The sequence below is a fragment of the Salmo trutta genome, chromosome 14 (genome assembly GCF_901001165.1).
Source record: "Salmo trutta chromosome 14, fSalTru1.1, whole genome shotgun sequence".
In the NCBI taxonomy this organism is placed as follows: Eukaryota; Metazoa; Chordata; class Actinopteri; order Salmoniformes; family Salmonidae; genus Salmo; species Salmo trutta.
Window position 1 is genome coordinate 58,413,386 of NC_042970.1, and position 23,063 is coordinate 58,436,448.

The following is a 23,063-nucleotide window of genomic DNA, read 5'->3' on the forward strand; positions in this document are numbered from 1 at the left end:
ACACCCTGACCTAACCAAAATAGAGAATAAAAAGGATCTCTAAGGTCAGGGCGTGACAGTACCCCCCCAAAGGTGCGGACTCCGGCCGCAAAACTTGACTCTATAGGGGTGGGTCCGGGTGGGCATCTAGCCTTGGTGGCGGCTCCGGTGTGGGACGTAGACCCCGCTCCGCTCACGGATCCGCCATCTTTGGTGGCGACTCTGGTGCGGGGATCGTCGCCGGAGGCTCCGGATCGTGGATTGCCGCCGGAGGAAACGGACCGTGGATCATCGCCGGGAACTCCGGACCGTAGATCGTCGCCGGAGGAACCGGACTGGGGATCGTCGCCATGGACTCCGGACCGTGGATTGTTGCCGGGGACTCCGGACCGTGGATCCTTGCAGAAGGTTCCGGACCGTGGACTGTCGTAGAAGGTTCCGGACCGTGGAATGTCTCAGGAGGTTCCGGACCGTTGGCCATCTCTGGAGGTTCCAGACTGTGGACCGTCATTGGAGGTTCCGGACTGTGGACCGTCATTTGAGGTTCCGGACTGTGGACCATCTCTGGAGGTTCCGGACTGTGGACCGTCGTTGGAGGTTCCGGACTGTGGACCATCGTTGGCGGTTCCGGACTGTGAAAAGTCGCCGGAAGCTCTGGACTGGAAACTGTCGCCGGAAGCTCTGGACTGGGAACTGTCGCCGGAAGCTCTGGACTGGGAACAGTCACAGGAAGCTCTGGACTGGGAACTGTCGCCGGAGGCTCTGGACTGGGAACTGTCGCCGGAGGCTCTGGACTGGGAACTGTCGCCGAAGGCTCTGGACTGGGAACTGTCGCCGAAGGCTCTGGACTGGGAACTGTCGCCGGAGGCTCTGGACTGGGAACTGTCGCCGGAAGTTCTTGAACGGGAAGGCGCACTGGAGGCCTGGTGCGTGGAGCCGGCACAGGTGGCGCCAGACTGGTGACACACACTTCAGGGAGAGTGCGAGGAGCAGGCACAGGATGTACTGGGCTGTGGAGGTGCACTGGAGGTCTGGAGCTGGCACAAAACGTCCTGGACAGATGCCCACCTTCACACGGCAAGTGCGGGGAGCTGGCACAGGACACACTGGGCTGTGAAGGCGCACCGGAGACACAGTGCGTAGAGCCGGCGCAGGATATTCTGGACCGAGGAGGCGTACTGGAGACCAGGCGCGCTGAGCCGGCACCACCCGTCCTGGACAGATGCCCATTTTCGCACGGCAAGTGCGGGGAGCTGGCACAGAACACACCGGGCTGTGGATGCGCACTGGAGACACGGTGCACATTGGCTCTGGTTCAAACCCTGGCTCCGCCAACCACTCCGTGTGCCCCCCCCCATTTTTTTGAGGGTGCATCTCGGGCTTCTGTCGTGGCCGCGAACCCCGGTGTCGTCGTTGTTCCTCCCTCGCTGCCTCCGTCTGCTCCCATGGAAGGCGATCCATTCCTGCCCTGATCTCTTCCCATGTCCAGGATCCCTTACCGTCCAAAATATTCTCCCATGTCCAGAATGTCTGCTCCTCCTGGCCATGCTGCTTGGTCCGTTTGTGGTGGGATCTTCTGTCACGTTCGTTGTTGGAAGAATTGGACCAAGGTGCAGCGTGGTAGGCGTACATCTTAAATTTATTAACTGAACACCAAAAACCAAACAAGTACAAACGAAACGCAAAGTACTGGGCTGCTCACAGGCAGCTAACCAAAAACAAGGTCCCACAATCAACAGGTGGGAAAGGCTGCCTAAATATGATCCCCAATCAGAGACAACGATAGACAGCTGCCTCTGATTGGGAACCATATCAGGCCAACATAGAAATACATAAACTAGAATACCCACCCTAGTCACACCCTGACCTAACCAAAATAGAGAATAAAAGGGATCTCTAAGGTCAGGGCGTGACACCACTGGAAACCAGGACAACAGGAGAGGATATTTTTAAAGTACTAGAAAGCTTTGTGATATCAAATGGACTTTGGTGGTCAAGATGTGTTGGTATCTGTACTGATGGCGCAAAACCCATGACAGGGAGACATAGTGGAGTGGTAACACGCGTGCAAGCAGTTGCTCCCGACGCAACTTGGGTACACTGCAGCATCCACCTATACTGCAGCATCCACCGAGAGGCTCTTGCTGCCAAGGGAATGCCTGACAGCTTGAAAGACGTTTTGGACACTAGAGTGAAAATGGTTAACTTTGTTAAAGCAAGGCCCCTGAACTCTTGTGTATTTTCTGCACTATGCAATGATATGGGCAGAGACCATGTAATGCTTTAACAACATACAGAAGTGTGCTGGTTATCAAGGGGCAAAGTGTTGATACACATTTTTTTTAAATTGAGAGACGAGCTTAAAGTTTTCTTTACTGACCATCATTTTCACTTGTCTGACCGATTGCATGATTACGAGTTTCTCACATCTGGGTGATGTTTTTTCTCGCCTGAATGATCTGAATCTAGGATTACAGGGACTTTCCACAACTATATTCAATATGCAGGACAAAATTGAGGCTATGATTAAGAAGTTGGAGCTCTTCTCTGTCTGCATTAACAAGGACAACACACAGGTCTTTCCATCACTGTATAAATTTTTCTGTGTGCAAATGAACTCAAGCTTACGGACAATGTCAAATGTGATATAGCGGATCCCCTGAGTGAGTTGGGTGCGCAATTATGAAGGTACTTTCCCGAAAAAGATGACACAAACAACTGGATTCGTTATCCCTTTCATGCCCTGCCTCCAGTCCACTTATCGATATCTGAACAAGAGAGCCTCATCGAAATTGCAACAAGCGGTCCTGTGAAAATGTAATTTAATCAGAAGTCACACACACACACACACACACACACACACAGAACTCCGCTCTTGCTGTTGTCGTATGTCATCTACAATTATCCCCTGGGAACTAATACAGGTCATTGAATTGAATGTGTTCCTCAATATTGCTGAGACTTCTTAGGCCAGTACCTGTATGGGGCAGGCAGCAGATGCCACACCTCCACCTCTGTCTTTATAGACAGCAGGTGAATTGACTCCACCCCTTCACACCTACCTCCCCAGTCCCAAAAGCCTTTTAGTATACACACAGAAGCAACTACGGCACAGTTCACACAGTCACACTTCACACACTGCACCCATCTGAGTTCACAGCACCATGTCCAGTATAGCTAACCACTTGGCCAGGAGGAAAGCTACGGAGGAAGGTGAAGGCAGCAACGACAAGGCCATCCCCTTTAACAAGCAAGACTTCCAGACCCTGAGGAGAGAGTGTCTGGAGAGCGGGAAACTCTTCACTGACACAGCCTTCCCTGCTGATTGGAACTCTCTTGGGTACAATGAGTTGGGTCGCTACTCTTCAAAAACCAGGGGCGTGGAGTGGAAAAGACCAACGGTAAGGACTTTGTCTCAGTGTAAGGAGGATAGCTGTAGGAGGTATATACACAAGGATGTGGTAGGCTAACCAAGTCTCACATGATATTAGCCATTTCTGCTTTAGTGATTTGTTAAATGTGCAGCAACAGAGGCACATGTCAATCTGATTCTTGCTTTGGTTCTTGTTGCAATTTCATCAAGATATATGTATCGAGCTCACAGCATGTCTTTTGGATTAATAACTTGATTCAGGCTTTTGTTTTACTTTATTTTAGAAGGGTCCATTGTTTTCCCTTCTCTTACTTTTTGTGTGCTTATTTACTATTCTGTGTATTGGGATTGGTCAGGATTTGTTCATAAAAATACATGGATGGACAAAATTTTCTTCCCACAATTGACAGATTAAAATGAAACTATAAATTGAAACAATTAACACCCCAACCCTTCCTCCTCCCAAATAACTTGTGTGTGTCTTTTGACTCCTACTGTCCATGTCACCAGGATAACCTCCTCATAGCTCAAGTTTCTAAGAAGTTGCAATGGGACATATAGGGGTGGTGGCAGTCATGAAAGTGACTATGTTATGCCCCAATTACTTATTTTCACAAGCAGGAGGAATATATTCAGGCATAGATAGGCTTAATTCTGATTTAGTCAATAACTGAAAATGTGATCTTGGGTGACATTTCTCCAGTCTTTGTCTCAAAACTCTTGATTGAAGATGAACCATAGTGCAGGGAATAATTAAGACTGATTGGAAGGCAAATGAAGTCTTGATAAAGAATGTAACTGCAACTTACTGCCTGTATTTGTGCTGGCACCCTGTCTCAAGCATGCAAATTCTATGTATCGTACTGTCACTGTTTTTGCTCTGCCCTTGAAACAAATTACACTCCATTCAACTCATTTGGTCTTAATGTCGGGAAACAATTCATGCCATTTAGCATCATGTGGAGCAAAGTACCAAATGCTTAGTATTTTTAAATGAACCAAATTTCTCCTATTTATTCTGTTAGTTAAACAACCTATGCATTTTCCAAACAGGAGTTGTGCTCAAGCCCTCAATTCATTGTTGAAGGAGCCACGAGAACTGACATCTGCCAAGGGGCTTTGGGTGAGTTTGACACCTAACTCCCATATGTATATTGCTCTGTATGTTTGCCATAACATGGGATAAGGTGTGATGAGATTATATTTTATTGTTTGTTTGAAAATGTATTAGCTTTACATATCCAAACGGCACCTTTACTACAGATATGTATTTTGATTAAATAAAAAATTCTAATAATACATGAAACCACATATTGTTTCTTCCAGACAACATACTGTAGTGTACATCCCAAAGCATGGTTATTAAGGATAAATTATCTCACATACTGTATGTTTATCTGTATTCAATGACAAAGGTGTGTGTCACTGTAGTCATCTAGTCATCAATGGGAATGAAATGAAAGTGGAACCAATTGTGCAAAACCTCTTACTTTTCAAATAGTGTCTATCCACCTGTTGTATGTGGTAGGTTCCCACTTCCCTTTAGTGTGCCAGAAATGTTCACAAAATGTTACATTAATGTATAGGCCTACAGTACACATTAGTGTCATTTGACTACTATACTGCTTCTTGAAGTAATGGTACACCAGGTTCGCCCTTTGTAGTAAACATACACCACCCCTAATTTACACAGAAATGGAAGACTGAAGTGTGCAACGCTGAGCAAACAAGATTTTATTCACAGCTAGCTACTGATTGGAAATGAAATAGGACACTTATTTGGAGTACAGATTTGACTGAATTTCTATTACAATATAGGGTGGTATACACCTATTCATATAGTCATGAAGAATTACTCATGCTGAGGATGTTTGCTCACTGTTGTGTACTCCCTTTGCTTTGGCTGTTACTCTTCATGTTTGTACACTTAACTCTGCCTTGCTTTTACAGTACTTTGATTTCGCTCTCCAAAAATTGATACCCAGAGCTGACATATCTGCAGTCTTAAACTATTCAGCATTTATGTTTCACTATATTGCATCATGTAATATTAGTATTTCATAATATATTAATATAATGATAAGGGATACAAAACTACCAGTAATTTACCAAAGTTACCAACATTTTCTGTAATTTTGTTAATTAACAGGTAGTCTATGGCAATCTATAGTAACTTTGGTAATTTATATTTGAATACTCTACCAAGCCACAGACCCATTTCTTGGTAGCACACTAAAGTATTCAAATGCAATGATTTTACTATTAGCACTTTGAGTGTAAGATATTAAGTGTTTAACAAATTAAGTTATTCAATAAAGATGGATTATTACCAAAATAAAAATAAACAAATTAATATCCAGAAGAATCTCAAAGTTCTCTAGAATGTTCCCGGTATATAAAACATTCATAAGAATGTATACACATTTTGTATTACTTATTTATTATAGAGAGTAAATATATTCTTATTCCCACTGGTGTATGTATACAGGTGACTGTTGGTTGCTGGCAGCCCTTGCCTCTCTTACCTTGGACAAAGACATCTTGGCTCGAGTGGTACCCCCTGGACAGAGCTTTGAGGAGAATTACGCTGGCATATTTCACTTCCAGGTGAGCAATGTGTTTTTAGTAGTGATGGAGGTTTCTCATAAGTGCTGATTTAAGATCAGTTTGTCTTTTTTTACCCCCTTTTTACCTCCAAAAGTTAGGATTGGGGGTGTAGGGTAGATGTTATTGTACTCAGAGAAATGTTCAACCTTTAATGATTTATTTGTGAAGAGTGGTAAAAAAGGAAAAAATACTTCAAGGGTGAAGCTGAACAGGAAGGGGAAGTCGTGTTCTACCTCTGCTCAGATTTCCTTGTTTACAGTTTTGGCAGTATGGACAGTGGGTGGACGTTGTGATTGACGATAGGCTGCCCACAAGAGAGGGGAAACTGCTGTTTGTTCACTCAGCTGAGGGCTCAGAGTTTTGGAGCGCCCTGCTGGAGAAGGCCTATGCTAAGTGAGTAAACATAATTCACCCGTCATGGTTGGTAACTGGGGTCCTATTCAATCAGAATTGGTAACCACACATAAAAACACATTTTCTTACAGTGTTTCTGTTGCTGCAATTCAAGAAAAATGTGGCTTTTGACTTATCCCGTAAACCCAGTGACTAGGTTTGATTGAATAGGGCCCAAGGCATTGAACCTGCACAAAGGGAATAACACAAAGGACATGGATTTAAATGTAACTGTTCCGAATGAATTACAGAACATTCGCTATAGAATAATTTTGATCTGGACCATTGTGATGACCAGCAGAGGCTTTAGTCATAGAGTGACTGTTGAATAAATATTGAAGTGTACCTGTAGCCACCAGCCACAGCCTAAAATGTAAACATGCCACCAGATTGCTCCCCTCACCTTCTTTACTTACTGTGTTTGTTATGCCAGTCCCTATTATGCTCTAATTTGTATCATTTGTCATATATTTTACACAACATCCCTGTACAAAAACCTCAACACCTATTGCAGTATTTTGAAAACCTTCTTAGCATGGCTTTTGGTTAGCAATATTATTGCTATTATTTTAATTTTGTTATTTTAGCTTCTTAAAAAAAAGTTTTTTTTATTGTAAACAATTAATTTTAAAGAATGAACTTCATACTACCGACTGGGGTCATTTTACCGCAGAGGCATATTTATTATCATAGCTCAAAGGTGGTTTATTCAATTCTTAAACTTTTTCCGAACTTTGTCAATAACCTTGTTCTTAATTATAACTTTGGGGTCATTATTAAGTGAAATACTGTATATGTGGACAACTACAAATACCTAGGTGTCTGGCTAGACTGTAAACTCTCCTTCCAGACTCATATTAAACATCTCCAAACCAAAATGAAATCTAGAATTGGCTTCCTATTTCGCAACAAAGCCTCCTTCGCTCACACCACCAAACATACCCTCGTAAAATTGACTATCCTACCGATCCTCGACTTCGACGGTGTCATTTACAAAATAGCCTCCAACACTCTACTCAGCAAATTGGATGCAGTCTATCACAGTCCCATCCATTTTGTCACCAAAGCCCCTTAAATATACCACCCACCACTGCGACCTGAATGCTCTCGGCGGCAGGCCCTCGCTACATATTCGTCGCCAGACCCACTGTCTCCAGGTCATCTATAAGTCTTTGCTAGGTAAAGTTCCGCCTTATCTCAGCTCACTGGTCACCCACCTGTAGCATGCACTCCAGCAGGTATATCTCACTGGTCATCCCCCAAGTCAACACCTCTTTGGCCGCCTTTCCTTCCAGTTCTCTGCTGCCAATGACTGGAACGAATTGCAAAAATTGCTGAAGTTGGAGACTTATATCTCCCTCACTAACTTTAAACATCAGCTATCTGAGCAGCAAACCGATCGCTGCAGCTGTACACAGCCCATCTGTAAATAGCCCATCCAATCTACCTACCTCATCCTCATATTGTTTTTATTTACTTTTTTGCTCTTTTGCACACCAGTATTTCTACTTGCACATCATCATCTGCACATCTATCACTCCAGTGTTAATTTGCTAAATTGTAATTGCTTTGCTACTATGGCCTATTTACTGCCTTACCTCCCCACGCCATTTGCACACACTGTATATAGACTTTTTTTTCCTATTGTGTTATTGACTGTACGTTTGTTTATTCCATGTGTAACTCTGTGTTGTTGTTTGTGTCGCACTGCTTTGCTTTATCTTGGCCAGGTCACAGTTATAAATGACAACTTGTTCCCAACTGGCCTACCTGGTTAAATAAAGGTGAAATAAAAAAATAAAAATATCATAAACAAGCACTATTTTCATGAAATAATACAAGTTGGGCATAAAGTAATATTTTACAGCCTTTCAAACCTGATTCTGGGGTCCATTCTTCATCGTTGTCACGGTCCTCAAGCTCACTGTCCTCACTACCAGAGGGTTTGATCCTAACTGCTCGATTAGGCTCCTTTCACCCATAGAATGTCCCTGTGTCCATTGCCTGTGAATGTCAGGGGATATGTTGGCACATTTGTTTTTACATCAAATTACATGTCTTTCATTGAGCATGATACTGAATTGCCCTGAAAAGTAGCCTAACTGCACAATGTTGCACTGAGACAAAACAAAAGTAGCTTAAATGCACAATATTGTCCTGAGACAAAAAAATATATATATACAGTACCAGTCAAAGTTTGGACACACCAACTCATTCAAGGGTTTTTCTTTATTTTTACTATTTCTACATTGTAGAATAATAGTGAAGACACCAAAAATATGAAATAACACATATGGAATCATGTAGTAACCAAAAAAGTGTTAAACAAATCAAATCAAATCAGTTACCTGTTTTGTTTGATGTGCGTTTTCTGACAGGTTTTCATAATTAAACAAAGATGGATTCTTACTTTGTTTTTTTCAAGGGATGTGTTGTGTTGATGACATTGTATTTGATTTTGATATAACCAAACATCATCAAACTCTTCTTTTCTTTGTAGAGTCAACAGTTCCTATGAGGCCTTATCTGGGGGCTCCACCATAGAAGGCTTTGAGGACTTCACTGGGGGCATCGCTGAGACATATAATCTTAGCAAAGCCCCACGGTACCTGTTCAAAATCATGAAGAAGGCCCTGGGGCTGGGTTCTCTTTTGGGCTGCTCCATTGATGTAAGGGTGTTTTTGATGAGTCATCTTTAAGTACATAATATTCCAGTTGTACATTGCAAGAACCAAGAAATATAATGCTGCCAAGGTCCTGACGTGTTACTGTACCTTTGGGACACACCGAAATGCTTTTTAATTGTGAGCAGAATATACACCTTGATCCCAGAATCCCAGAATCCATAGTAACAGTTTTTTGAATATAGGTCTGATGTCATGACGGTTTTTTATTTATTTGTCAGACAAAGGAAAGGGTGAAACCCTACCTTAATATTGGCATGTGTAACTACATACATCTCTTATTGACATGAAAAGACAAATTATACAAAAATTATACATCTGTTTGGATCTGTCCTACATGAATAAATTAGAGTATGCAGTAGCGGTAAACATTTTTGATATGTAGTGTTCTGGGGTACTGTAGATAACAAGTGCATACGAGACGGAGGCAGTTACTCGTCAGAAGCTGGTGAAGGGGCATGCATACTCAATCACTGCAGCAGAAGAGGTAAGAATAAGCCTTTTCTCAGTACATAAAACTATCAAGGAGAAGTAAAATAAGTTAATATAATGTGTTCAGCCTTTTTAGCAGTTCAATGAGTTGAACTGTTTTAAAAAGACTGCTTTGGTAACATTAAACTTAATGTTGTCTCTGTAACAATGTCATAAAAAAGACTATGATATTATTAGTAGTATTCTAACTGACATACTATTATTACTGTCATTTTATGACACATGACACATAGATCATTTAAAAAATATGTATTTTAGACAACAGATCATGATGCATGAAGTTAATAGATGGCGTGTGTTTTGCAACACGATAAGATAGCCAGGTAGCCTCTTGTCAATCGTAACAGTCTGTCAAATTTTTGTGTTGAATTGAAGGTACACCTGCATGGGACTCCAGTTGAGCTGGTGAGAATCAGAAACCCCTGGGGTCAGGTGGAGTGGACGGGTGCCTGGAGCGATGAGTGAGTAAATAACTAAATTAGTAGCAGTGTTGAGCAACTTTATTGACCATATAACCATTTCGGATGGTTGTGGCACACACACAACAAACAATTATACAACACTTAATTGCAGGTATATACAGTGCATTCTGGAAGTATTCAGATCCCTTGACTTTTTCCGCATTTTGTTACATTACAGCCTTGTTCCAAAATTGATTAAATAAATATAAAAATCCTCATCAATCTAAACACAATACCCCATAATAACAAAGTGAAAACAGGTTTTCAGAAATTGCTGCAAATGTTTTAAAATTAAAAAACAGAAACACCTTATTACATAAGTTATCAGACCCTTTGCCATGAGCCTCCAAATTGAGCTCAGGTGCATTCTGTTTGCATTGATCATCCTTGAGATGTTTCTACAACTTGATTGGAGTTCACCTGTGGTAAATTCAATTGACTGGCCATGATTTGGAAAGGCACACACCTGTCTATATAAGGTCCCACAGTTGACAGTGTATGTTAGAGCAAAAACCAAGACATGAGGTCAAAGGAATTGTCCGTGATGGCCTACCCCGACCAAACCTGGGCCAATTGTGTGCCGCCCTATGGGACTCCCAATCATGGCCAGATGTGATACAGCCTGGATTTGAACCAGGGACTGCAGTGACGCCTCTTGCACTGAGATGCAGTACCTTAGACCGCTGCACCACTCGGGAGCAGAGTTCTGCTATCGCACGGCAAGCGGTACCAGAGCGCCAAGTCTAGGTCTCAAAGGCCTCTGAACAGCTTCTACCTCCAAGCCGTAAGACTCCTGAACAGCTAATCAAATGGCTACCCAGACTATTTGCATTGCCTCCCTCTTTTACGCTGCTGCTACTTTCTGTTTATTATCTTTAACTCTACCTACATGTACATATTACCTCAATTACCTCTACTAACCGGTGCCCCCGCACATTGACTCTGTACCGGTACACCCTATATATAGCCTCACTACTGTTACTTTACTGCTGCTCGTTAATTATTTGTTACTTTATTTTAAATGTTTTAAACATACTTGTCTATTTTTTAGTTAACACTTACTTTCTTAAAACTGCATTGTTGGTTAAGGTGGCTTGAAAGTAAGCATTTCATTGTAAGGTATACACTTGTTGTATTCAGCGCATGTGACAAATAAAATTTGATTTGAAAAGTTAAGGGGTCTGTATACTTTCCAAATGCACTGTAAGCTTTAAAAATGGTGATACTGTGACAATTTCTGGGAGAAAGCTGTTGGTAAGCCTCCAAGAAAGCATCTTTTTTTTGGTTGTGAAATTCCCTGATGTTGTAATATCACTTGGGGAAGCCACCTGACAAGCTTAAACTCTCTCTCTCATTAGTTCCAGGGAATGGGATGGAGTACGGCCGGAGGAGAAATCCAAGCTAGACCACTCTGCAGAAGATGGAGAGTTTTGGTGAAACTGTTATTTTTTCTATTGGTATTGCACTGTATTAAACACCCCAATTATATTGTTTGTTACAGTATAACACTTTCATTAGAACGATATAGTCTAACAGCTGGCATAAAATAACTTTGGATTGTAACATAAAAAAAGTGTTTCTTTCCATTCTTGTCTCTTTCAAATGTCATACATAAAATACATATTCCTTTATATTTTATGTGTATGGTACCAACCTACTCTTTGTTCCTTATCCAGGATGGCCTACTCCGATTTCCTAAGGCAGTACTCCAAGCTGGAGATCTGCAACCTGACTCCAGACACGCTGGTCAGTGATGAAGTGGGTCACTGGAACCACTACCAGTTTGAGGGGATGTGGAGGGTAGGCTCTACCGCTGGAGGATGCAGAAACAATGCAGGTACAGTACCTGTCAATCTCTAATAATATAACATTATATTCAGTGGGTATTAAAACTACTTGTAAGAGATTTTTTGCTGCTAAAATTAGTGCAAATAGGCAATCTGCAATATTCATGGACAGCTGATGAGTTATATTATGGTTACCATTATGGTAAGAGCAGAGCTTAATTTGTAAATCGGGAGGTTCCGGAGCAAAAAGTAAGCGCGAGAGTGGGGTGACCTGGGGAGTTCTGAGGTACCGGAATGCATTCAAAAACTTTATAATAAACCATTGCATGCATAGCATCGCATTTGCATAGTAGCATAGAGCAGTAGAGTAGAGGCACTTACAGAAGTTGCACACATGGAGAACATTTTTAGTATTCCAGGGTCTGGGAAAAATGTGGCATTTTATAAACGCATTTCATGCAATTCTACGTTATTTTACATAACTGGAGAATATTTTTTAATACCACTAAAAATAATCGAAATGGCAGGCTGCGTTGACACTGACAAACAGAAAATATGAGATAAATAAAAACGACCTTGTCTTGAATCCATCAATAGCCTAGGCCCAGGTGTATGGAGACACATATCGTAGGCTACAATATGAAGAGGAAACTATTGCCCTAAAAATGCTTTCCAGTTTCACTGACTCACCCAATGATGCACAGCTCACTTGCTGGTGATGGCCAATGCGCTCATGCCAAAGGCCTATCTCTCTCTCTCTTTTGTAAAACAATATTTGGAAGTTGATCAAATATTTTGGTAACCTACAGCATATTCTTCTCTTTTCAGCAGTAGCCATTTGCTTTACAACCTGTGTTTTCCCTCAATTTAAAATATTGTGAAACCTTTAAACAGGTCAACATTTACATAGCCACGGGGCCAGAAAGATGACCAGGACGTTTACTCAAAGCATGCACGGACCAACTGGCAAGTGTCTTCACTGACATTTTCAAACTCTCCCTGACCCAGTCTGTAATACCTACATGTTTCAAGCAGACCACCATAGTCCCTGTACCCAAGGAAGCGAAGGTAACCTGCCTACATGATTACTGCCCTGTAGCACTCACGTTGGTAGCAATGAAGTGCTTTGAAAGCTTGGTCATGGCTCACATCAACAGCATCCTCCCGGATACCCTAGACCAATTCCAAATCGCATACCGCCCCAACAGATCCACAGATGACGCAATCTCAATCGCACTCCACACTGCCCTTTCTCACCTGGACAAAAGGAACACCTATGTGAGAATGCTGTTCATTGACTACAGCTCAGAGTTCAACACCATAGTGCCCACAAAGCTCATCACTGAGCTAACTGGATCCTGGACTTCCTGACGGGCCTCCCTAGGTGGTAAGGGTAGGCAACAACACCTCTGCCATGCTGATCCTCAACACTGGGGCCCCTCAGGGGTATGTGCTTAGTCCCCTCCTTTACTCCCTGTTCACCCATGACTGCAAGGCCAAACACGACTCCAACACCATCATTAAGGTTGCTGACGACACAACAGTGGCAGGCCTGATCACCGACAATGATGAGACAGCCTATAGGGAGGAGGTCAGAGACTTGGCAGTGTGGTGCCAGGACAACAACCTCTCCCTCAATGTGAGCAAGACAAAGGGGCTGATCGTGGACTACAGGAAAAGGCGGGCCGAACAGGCCCCCATTAACATCGATGGGGCTGTAGTGGAGCGGCTCGAGAGTTTGAAGTTCCTTGGTGTCCACATCACCAACAAACTATCATGGGTCCCAAGATCCTCAAAGTTCTACAGCTGCACCATCGAGACCATCCTGACCGGTTGCATCACCGCCTGGTGTGGTAACTGTTCAGCATCTGACCGTAAGGTGCTACAGAGGGTAGTGCGTACGGCCCAGTACATTTGGTTTTTACACTGTTGCTACTCGCTGTTTATTATCTATGGATAGTTACTTCACACCTACCTACTTGTACAAATTACCTCAACTAACCTGTACCCCCACACATTGACTTGGTACCCCCTGTATATAGTCTTGTTATTGTTATTTTATTTTGTTACTTTTACTTTAGTTTATTTGGTAAATATTTTCTATTAACTCTATTCAGCGCATGTGACACATTAAGTTTGATTTGATTTGAAAGGCCTGTTTTGTCTGCATGGTGTTTTTTCACTGACAGATTTTCCCCAGTCAGGAACATGCGGTTACAATCCACAGCTAGGCTATTTAAAAAAAAAATAATCTATTGATCCTCTGTGGCTAAATTATAGACTGTATCATTGTTTAGTAGGCTATTCTGAATGATTTCATTTATTTCTGAACAGACAGCAGCTTTGGCAAATGTATTTCAATGTTTAATAAGGGGTGCTGCAGTTCCTTCAGAACCATTAGCGTGGCGATGATTCTATAAGGAAATAAATGATAAAGTGCAACGCTAGAGAGATGAGAGTTGCAGGCTCATTCATGTCTATCAGAGCAGAGAGGGATCATAGAAAGTGAATCTCATTCTACATGTGAGAGATACTGGCGCGCTTCTCACACAGCCACGTCTGCGCGTTGGTCTCAAACAGGTTACAATATTGCGCAAACCATAAACCCGGGCCGGCCCAACCAAAATCAACTCTTAGAATATTAGGCACCGGCGGAAAATCAACCTTTCCACATTACGTTCTTTTGTGGGGTCATGAGAATGAACGAATAGGCAACTCGAATGAACTTTGATCGATTTTATTTGAATTTTTACATTGCAAAAAGGTGAGAGAAAATAAATTCATGCCACGAGAGGTACGGGTTTCAGCCAATAGTTTCCGGAAGAAAAACTCCAAAACGGAGAGGCTCAAATTAAGCACTGGGTTAGAGTAAAACGTGTATAGTGTTCAGGGTAGCCATGTCCACGATTTTCCGGCAAAATGTTGCTAATGAAAATGTATTGGTAATGGGTTGCGGGATTTGGGGCTACTTCTAAATTGCACTGCGGCCACCATGGCATTTCTCTTATTTTTTATCTATTAATTTCACTGTGACCTGCTGCTTCTGATTATCAGACAATGAGGAAGGCTGTTGCTGAGTGAGTGTGTGTGTGGGCCAGAGGAGTGTGTGTATGTGTGTGTGTTGAGACGAGCGCTGCAGCAGGCAGCTGAATCACGTGAGTGAGAGGAAAGCAGCACGTGCGCGCACGCCATGACATGTGATGTGAGAACAACGAACTAACAGCACTAGCTAGCTAATATGGAGACACTTAATCGATACATGTGGCAACTCCTCTCTTGAGGTTGGTTTTCAGGCCTTTTGGGCAGGTTTTGAGTGGTCATAGACTGGACATTGTAGCTAAACCTGGCAACACTAAACCTGGCAACACTCTGATAGTGTTGTTTCGATTAGTCACTAATCTTTTTTCACAAATCTTTTTTCTCACCCATTTCTCTGCAGCCACATTCTGCTCTAACCCCCAGTTTGCCATTAAATTGGATGATGTGGATGATGACCCTCATGATGGCAAGGATGGCTGCACCTTCTTGGTGGGCCTCATGCAGAAAGACGGCCGCAAAGAGAGGAGGTTCGGCCGGGACCTCAACACCATTGGCTTTTCAATATACCAGGTGCAACATCACCACCCCAGAGTGAATTTATCCACTTAATCCATAACTGGTCAACACTCCACCTAGGTATACAGGCTTTTGTTCCAGCCCTGCCTTATAGGGCCAATGCAGCCATTTTTATCTCAATATTAAATCATTTCTGGGTAACAATGATGTACCTTAGTGTAATAGTTTTCCATTAAAATGGTCAAAAATAAACACACATAGCTTTAAAAAAGAAGAAGAAAAAAAAAACTTCACAAGCAAGACTTGCTAGGACTGTCTGGGAGTGGTCTGAGTGAGGGGCCTAATGGGAGGGATATGTAACCTGAAAACTAGCTGTTATCGGCAGAGAGGTTTGGAACTCTCTTTGTTATTGGTCTATAAACTTACACCGCCTGGTGATGTCACCAGGTAAGCCAAAACTCCACCCATGCAAAACCTGCTAATTAGAAGGTCCTGTTAAAATAGTGTTTTCAACCAGCAACTATCAGAAAATAAACACTGATCATATTTGTTTTACACTTTTACTGTGTTAGTTTAATCAGCTGTTGTACAATATGATACAAAACACAGAAAAAACAGAATTTCTACAAATCAACTGTTTATGATATCCTGAATTCGCTCAATCAGGTGTTTTAGAGCAGGGCTGGAGCAAAAGCATGCATACCCAGTAGCTCTCCGAGAGGAGAGTTGGCTACCCCTTACTTAATCCATTTTAAAATAAAATGGTCAAATCTGTTAATATTTGGATGTTTGTTTTTGTTTGTTTTCCAGGTTCCTGATGAGGTATGTATGGTACATAAACACATACAAAGAAAGAAACTCAATCATAATTATAGATACAGTATAAGGCCATTTTCATGCTGATCTGTTCATATCACATTTTCAACCTATTATGAGCCAAAATATGAGTACACTGTCTAATGCACAAAAAGTAAGGTAATATGTTGTTTGAAACCAATGTATAATGCCACAATGTAGACTACAGTAAAAAGGCCCTATCATCTGTGTTTGATGGCAGTATAAGGGCCGCACCAACATCCACCTGGGCCCAGATGTGCTGCTGAGACAGAAGTCTGTGGCAATGAGCAGCACCTTCATCAACCTGCGGGAGATCTGTGACCGCTTCAAGCTGCCCCCCGGGGAGTACGTCATCATCCCCTCCACGTTTGAGCCCCACAAGAAGGGCAGCTTCCTCTTGAGAGTCTTCTCCGAGAAGCATGCTGCCACCAGGTGGGGCCCGCGTTTATAAAGAGGTTATACAGCCTTCAATAGAGTGGGATTAAAGTGATTATTTGAAATAAATTATTAAGCCTTTGTAAATGTTGCAAAGTCATAAGGCATGTGAATAGATCCATATGTGTCTTATTGTTTTATTAACATTCTTGGTTTTATGTTTCTAGATGCTGTTGTGAACACTGTAACGTTTTATATAATGTAGGTCTATGTAGCAAACACGGTAGTGTTCTTAAAAATAATGTAGGCCTATATAGCAAATGGGGATCCACTTGTGCTGACAATTTTTTTTATGGCACGGCTGGGTAAGACGGTTCAGCAGGGCGGTCACGTGTGTTTGTGAGGCAGAGGTCCTGGGTTCGAGCCTCGGTATGAGCCGAATCAGGAGGAAGTGGTACTCGCTAAGGAAGCAACGTGAAATAATTTACACTTACATGAGTTAGATCATACATTTTCATTCAATTTGAAAATGTAGCTTTGTTACCAGGGCACAATGACAAGCATATGTAAAAACTTGACGCGTTTATCATATGGTGTATGTTATATGTATATCTTTGTATGTGTTTTGTTGCAGTCCAATGGAAGAGGATATCAGTGTGGAAGTTGACGAGGTACATCATAGTTATTTCTTTTCTTTTGATCTCAATATCTTCCAACACAATTTTGTTTTTATGTTTACTGAGGTATGTTTCCGGCTGCAAATTCCAAGTGCAACATAATATTTAAACAGAGATTTATGAATGTTTTTTTATTTATTCTTTTACCCTTTCTAGCCTGATATTACAGAGGGTGATGTGGATCCCTACTTCAAACGTCTATTCTTGCAGATTGCTGGAAGCGTATGTATTTCTATATTATTTTTGTTCTTTATTTACATCAGTCACATAACGATCTTATTTTCCTTTCTAATATATTAATTTAATCTTGACAGGATTCTGAAGTTTCTGCCTTTGAACTTCAAAAGATTTTAAACAGAGTGGTCACTCAGAGTGAGTAAAGGAGATTTATATACATTGTGATGCATCATCTGTGATGAGATACAGTGGGTCTATATTTACGAACATTAAGAAAAAGTTTAAATTTAAACTTTTTCTCCACCCCAATTAAAATTGTTGACGTTGTTGCATGTGATAAAACGCTACATTTTAGTTGTTCCCATTACATAACCTGGCACATTAAACCATATGCTAACCTGACCAGGTGGCAGTGATTATGTCCGGTCACAAATTCCTCATCAACCAATTTCAAATGTTGACGTAGGTGGACGTGATCTAACACCTTTTCATTAAAATGTTCTTAACAGATGTTTAAAAAAAACTGTTATTAAAAACACACAAAATCTCAACTAGACGATAAGCTCACAGTGTAGCGAGCCTGGCTCCTGGGTAATTTTTGCCGTTTGTGGCGAGTTTTTTCCTTTGAAATGTAGAATTACATTTATTGTGATAGTGTGTTCCAAAGTACGGCCAAGACCTTGTAAATGAAGATTAGAAATATATTTAATGAGGAACTTCTTGGAGTCCCTATTGCAGACCAACACATAAGCTACTGCTACAGTGGTGTAACATTAACGTTAGTGCTGCCGGTGTGCACCGAAGTGACGCTTCTCAGAATGGTGCTTGTTTAATAAAGTTTAGATCAAAGCTGAATCAATGTCTCGCAAGATCACCTACAGTAACTGTCCAGTGTTTCTATGAAATATGACCTATAATTACTTACAATATGAGTGAAATAGTTTTTCTTCCTAAAATTGGCAATTAAGTAGGTTAAAAAGCAGCTTTTCTGTGTTGGAATGGTGTGGGTGTATACTGGTCATTAAAAATATTTATCAGAGTAGACTGCTGATTGGCCAGCTCATCCACCTCTAGACCGCTGATTGGCCAGCTGATCCAGCTGATCCTGATGACATCATACTCTATGATGAAATAGCAAGCATTTTTGAAACAGTGTTTTTGAGATACATGTTTGAGGTGGGGGTTTTTTCTCTCCAGTTTATGCTTTGGCCACAAATACGAGTATAGGACGAGTCAACAACATTATTTGGGTATGAGTTAAAAGAATATGAACTTTTAAAAGTGAGATTATCACTGGACACTTAACTTTAAGGATGAATTAGTATTCTATATAGGCCTAGCATACCGAATATACCGAATATAATAGCATATTATAACGTTACTGTTAGACCAAAACATCTTAATTTCTTATGTAGGCTACACTTACAACATTTTACATGCATTATAATCATCCATTTCATCGCATATTTGAATCAATCATCGAGGACCAGCAGAGAACAGTTTTTTCCTTAACAAAAAAGCTTGACACGAGTGGGCCTCGAACCAAGTGATACTGTACCCCACAGATTCACAGTTAATCAGTTTAGCGTGTATGCCACCTGGCAGTGATTGTAATGGAGGTACATGACAGCTATTTAACAAGCCCATAAGGCTCTTAGACTTTCTTTTTTTTTTACAATGTACGATAAACTGAAATGTTGTGTAGACCTCCTTTTATGTTTTTCCTGTAAAAACACATGGATTTGTTTGAAACGGATAAGCAAAAACGTGTGATTCTTTTCATATATGCGAAAAAACATGCCTTTTTAATTTTGTCTAACGTAGAAGCTAGTAGCCTAGTCAAGGATGCATCATGCAATATTGGGACACTACACTTTACAGACCAAGTGAAACAAAAGTAAACCTTTCATTTGGAGGTTTAAAATATCCCTCTGGTGGCCAAATTGACCTATTTTAAGAAACACTAAATATGCCAGGTTATCTTATGGGAACCGTTGGGCCAGTAACTAAATGGTCACTGCTTTGAATCCCTGAGCCAACTAGCCAACTGTTGATGTTCCCTTAAGTCGCTCTGGATAACTGACTAAAATGCACATGTAGTATTGTATCACGTGCAACAACATTTTTGAATTGGCTGATGTGCGTTTTGAGACAGATAAAATGTAAACTTAAATATTTACCAGTATGGACCCAGTATGTGTTAACAGTACGGTATATTAGCTTTACTTGTTGCCACTCTGTTTTCAAGGATCTCACATCAAAACTGATGGATTTAGCCTCGAGACCTGTCGTCACATCATCAGTCTGTTGGATGTATCCTTTCCTACTGTAGCATGAGCCATTCATTCTCGATATGATATGGAAAAATACACATTTTACTTTTCAACATGTGGTATTAGGAAATTGTTCCTGTGTGGCACAGTTGGTAGAGCATGGCGCTTCCAACGCCAAAGTCGTGGGCTCGGTTCCCACAGGGGAAAATGTATGCACGCACTACTGAAAGCCGCTTTGAATGAAAGTGTATGCTAACTGGCATATATTATATCTGCCTTGACCACAATCAGATGGATGGCAATGCAAAGTTGGGCCTGGTTGAGTTCCATACTTTGTGGACTAAGATCCAGAAGTATTTGGTAAGATTAAAGGCAGAGACTGTGCTGAGTGTACAGTATTGAAACTGGTATTATTACTGGTATTCGAGTCTGTCAATGATTTCGATGTCCTATAGGAAGTCTTCAAAAGTCACGACTCTGACAACTCTGGCACGATGAGCACCCACGAGATGAGGGGGGCGTTGGCTGAAGCAGGTATTGTTAAGAAACATTGACTTATTTAACCATTTAATTTACAATGTACAAAACATGCTCTTTCCATGACATAGACTGACCACGTGAATCCAGGTGAAATCTCTTATTGATGTCACTTGTTAAATCCACTTCAATCAGTGTATGTAGATAAAGGGGAAGAGACCGTTTAAAGGATTGTGTATGTGTGCCATTCAGAGGGTGAATGGGCAAGAAAAAAGATTTACACTAGGTGCCAGTAGGGCTATCGTAGTAGCTGCAGGCGCCATGGCCGCGGGAACATGTTTTGGGAGGTATTTTTCTCCCCACTCTGCTGACGACAATTTTTCTCTGCTCATACAGGAGTAATGAAGGCCTAGTGCACTAAATGTGATTTTTTTTCTCCCATTATTATTATACTTTTAAAAATATATATAAATGATTGTTTTAATTGTAATTTATCAGGGGTGCTCAGCACCCCTACCCGTGGCTATGCCAGGCGCACCGGTTTGAATGTGTCAAGAACTGCAACGCTGCTGGGTTTTTCATGCTCAACAGTTTCCCGTGTGTATCAAGAATGGTCCACCACCCAAAGGACATCCAGCAAACTTCACACAACTGTGGGAAGCATTGGAGTAAACATGGGTCAGCATCCCTGTGGAACGCTTTCGACAACTTGTAGAGTCCATGCCCTGACAAATTTAGTCTGTTCTGAGGGCAAAAGGGGGTGCAATTCAATATTAGGAACGTCTTCTTAATGTTTTGTACACTCAGTGTAGTTAAACAGAAGAGTATTAGAAATCTACCTACGTGTGGGCCTCCCGAGTGGCGCAATGGTCTAAAGCACTGCATCACAGTGTTGAGGTGTCACTACATTCTGGGGTTCGATCCCAGGCTGTGTCATAGCCAGCTGTGACCGGGAGTCCCATAGGGCGGTGAACAATTCGTCCGGATAAGGGGATGGTTTGGCCGAGGGGGCTTCCTTGGCTCATTGTGCTATAGTGACTCCTTGTGGAGGGCTGGGTGCCTGACAGCTGACTTCAGCTGAACGGTGTTTCCTCTGACACATTGGTGCGGCTGGCTTCTGGGTTAAGTAAGCAAATCTTAAGAAGCAGTGTGGCTTTGCAAGTGATGTTTCTGAAGCCACATGACTTGATGTTTGCCTCTCCCTTTGGGGAGTTGCAGCGATGAGACAAAATAACTATCAATTGGAGAGAAAAAGGGGGTAAAATTGCATTAAAATAATACATCAACCTTCATGTAATGGAGTATTGGCCTGCAGGAAAACATTGCCAACTGTACACTAGCACAGACATATCAGGGTCAAGAGAACATCATTGCAACACAACACACACTTTCCTTTATGGAGAACTTCTTTAAAACACATTTAAAGGGATATTGTGAGATTCCGGCAATTAGTGGTAGTTTCGCATGCCAATGCTAACTAGTGTTAGCACAATGACTGGAAGTCTACAGGTACGCTATGTAGTGGTATGTAGTGTAGTAGGTATGTAGTGTATGCTACTCGCTAGTGTATGCTAGCTGCTTGTGTATGCTAGCTGCTTGTGTATGCTATCTCGCAGTATCCCTTTAAAGTCACATTAATGCAGCTATCGCTTACTTACTGTATGTTACCCCTACCACAACTACTACTACCACAACACTCTTACTATTGTAATATTATCAATTCAAATGCATTTGTTTGTTAACTGCAAATATTTATTAGAATGCAGCATCACGCTGGTTCATTTACCCCCATGTCACACAACATTTACATGGGTCAGTCCATAACGAATTGTTGTATTAGGACTTTGGTTGAAATGCTATGCCAGGTTTTTATTATTATGTTTATTAATGTCGCAGGATTTCAGCTTAACAGCGAGGTGCTCCAGCTAATTGTGTCCCGCTACGCTAACTCAGAGTACTCCATGGACTTTGACTGCTTCATGGGCTGCCTGATACGACTGGAAATGCTATTTAGTGAGTGGTTTTTGACTTCATAATGTCTTCTAATAGAGGTGGTTCCAATGACTCAATCCAGAGCATGGTGCTTGCATCTCTGGATATTGTACACTATATATTGCCTTGGATAAAAGTGTCTGTTCCATGACCATTATTATTATTATTATTATTATTATTATTATCATCATTCTTTAAAAAAATTACTCTCTGGGGAAAGCCCATGAACTGAGTGTGCACAGGATATTGTTTTAAATTAACATTTATAAAGTTACTACAATCAAATTAAAGGTATTAGCAATACCTGTTATGGGCAGGCAGATTCTCAGTCAGAATCACATTGTATTTATCTCTCTCTCTACTAGAAATGTTCAAAACGCTTGACAAACATGACAGTGGGAAGATCGAATTGGATGCATTGCAGGTATGTCTTCACATCTAACCATTAATTCATTAATTTAATAAATATTTTCCTGAAATTGTTTCCAAGCAATTCTGAACGATTTGTGTTTGTGTTCATGTTTTTCAGTGGGTCTGCCTGGGCCTCAATTAAGATTCCAGAGATAATAATCTACTACAGGGACAGATGAAGACATACAACTCAATTGCATTGGACTCTATGGCTAAGATTTCTCAATGTGTTATTTTACTGTTGCTTTTATTGAATTAGACTTGGACAAAATACTTTATAGGGCTCTTGTCTACAGTAGCCTATGGATCACTCTACACCAGGGTTGGGGTCAATCAGATCTAAAAAATATTTTATATTTTACCATAAGACATATTGAGACCTAGGTCTCTTTTTAAAATGTGCCCTGCACAATACAACAAAAAATATACACATTATGGGAAGCACAAGTAAAACATCACAAATCACGCAGAAAAACAGTTACATTCCTACACAATTAAGTCCCCAATCAATAC

The 23,063-nt window shown here is 41.4% G+C and overlaps 1 protein-coding gene across 1 annotated transcript; it reads left to right on the plus strand.

Annotated features, from left to right (window-relative positions):
* The first annotated feature begins 3,046 nt into the window (after positions 1-3,046).
* On the plus strand, positions 3,047-23,063 carry capn8 (calpain 8). The gene is made up of 21 exons (XM_029776520.1): positions 3,047-3,380; positions 4,406-4,475; positions 5,841-5,959; positions 6,219-6,352; positions 8,853-9,021; positions 9,440-9,523; positions 9,904-9,989; positions 11,348-11,422; positions 11,666-11,826; positions 15,216-15,385; positions 16,142-16,153; positions 16,389-16,600; positions 17,178-17,214; positions 17,377-17,442; positions 17,535-17,592; positions 19,646-19,710; positions 19,962-20,030; positions 20,126-20,204; positions 22,044-22,160; positions 22,505-22,563; positions 22,669-23,063. Exons 1-21 carry the CDS (start codon positions 3,144-3,146, stop codon positions 22,690-22,692), a joined length of 2,103 nt encoding a protein of 700 aa, XP_029632380.1. The 5' UTR covers positions 3,047-3,143; the 3' UTR covers positions 22,693-23,063.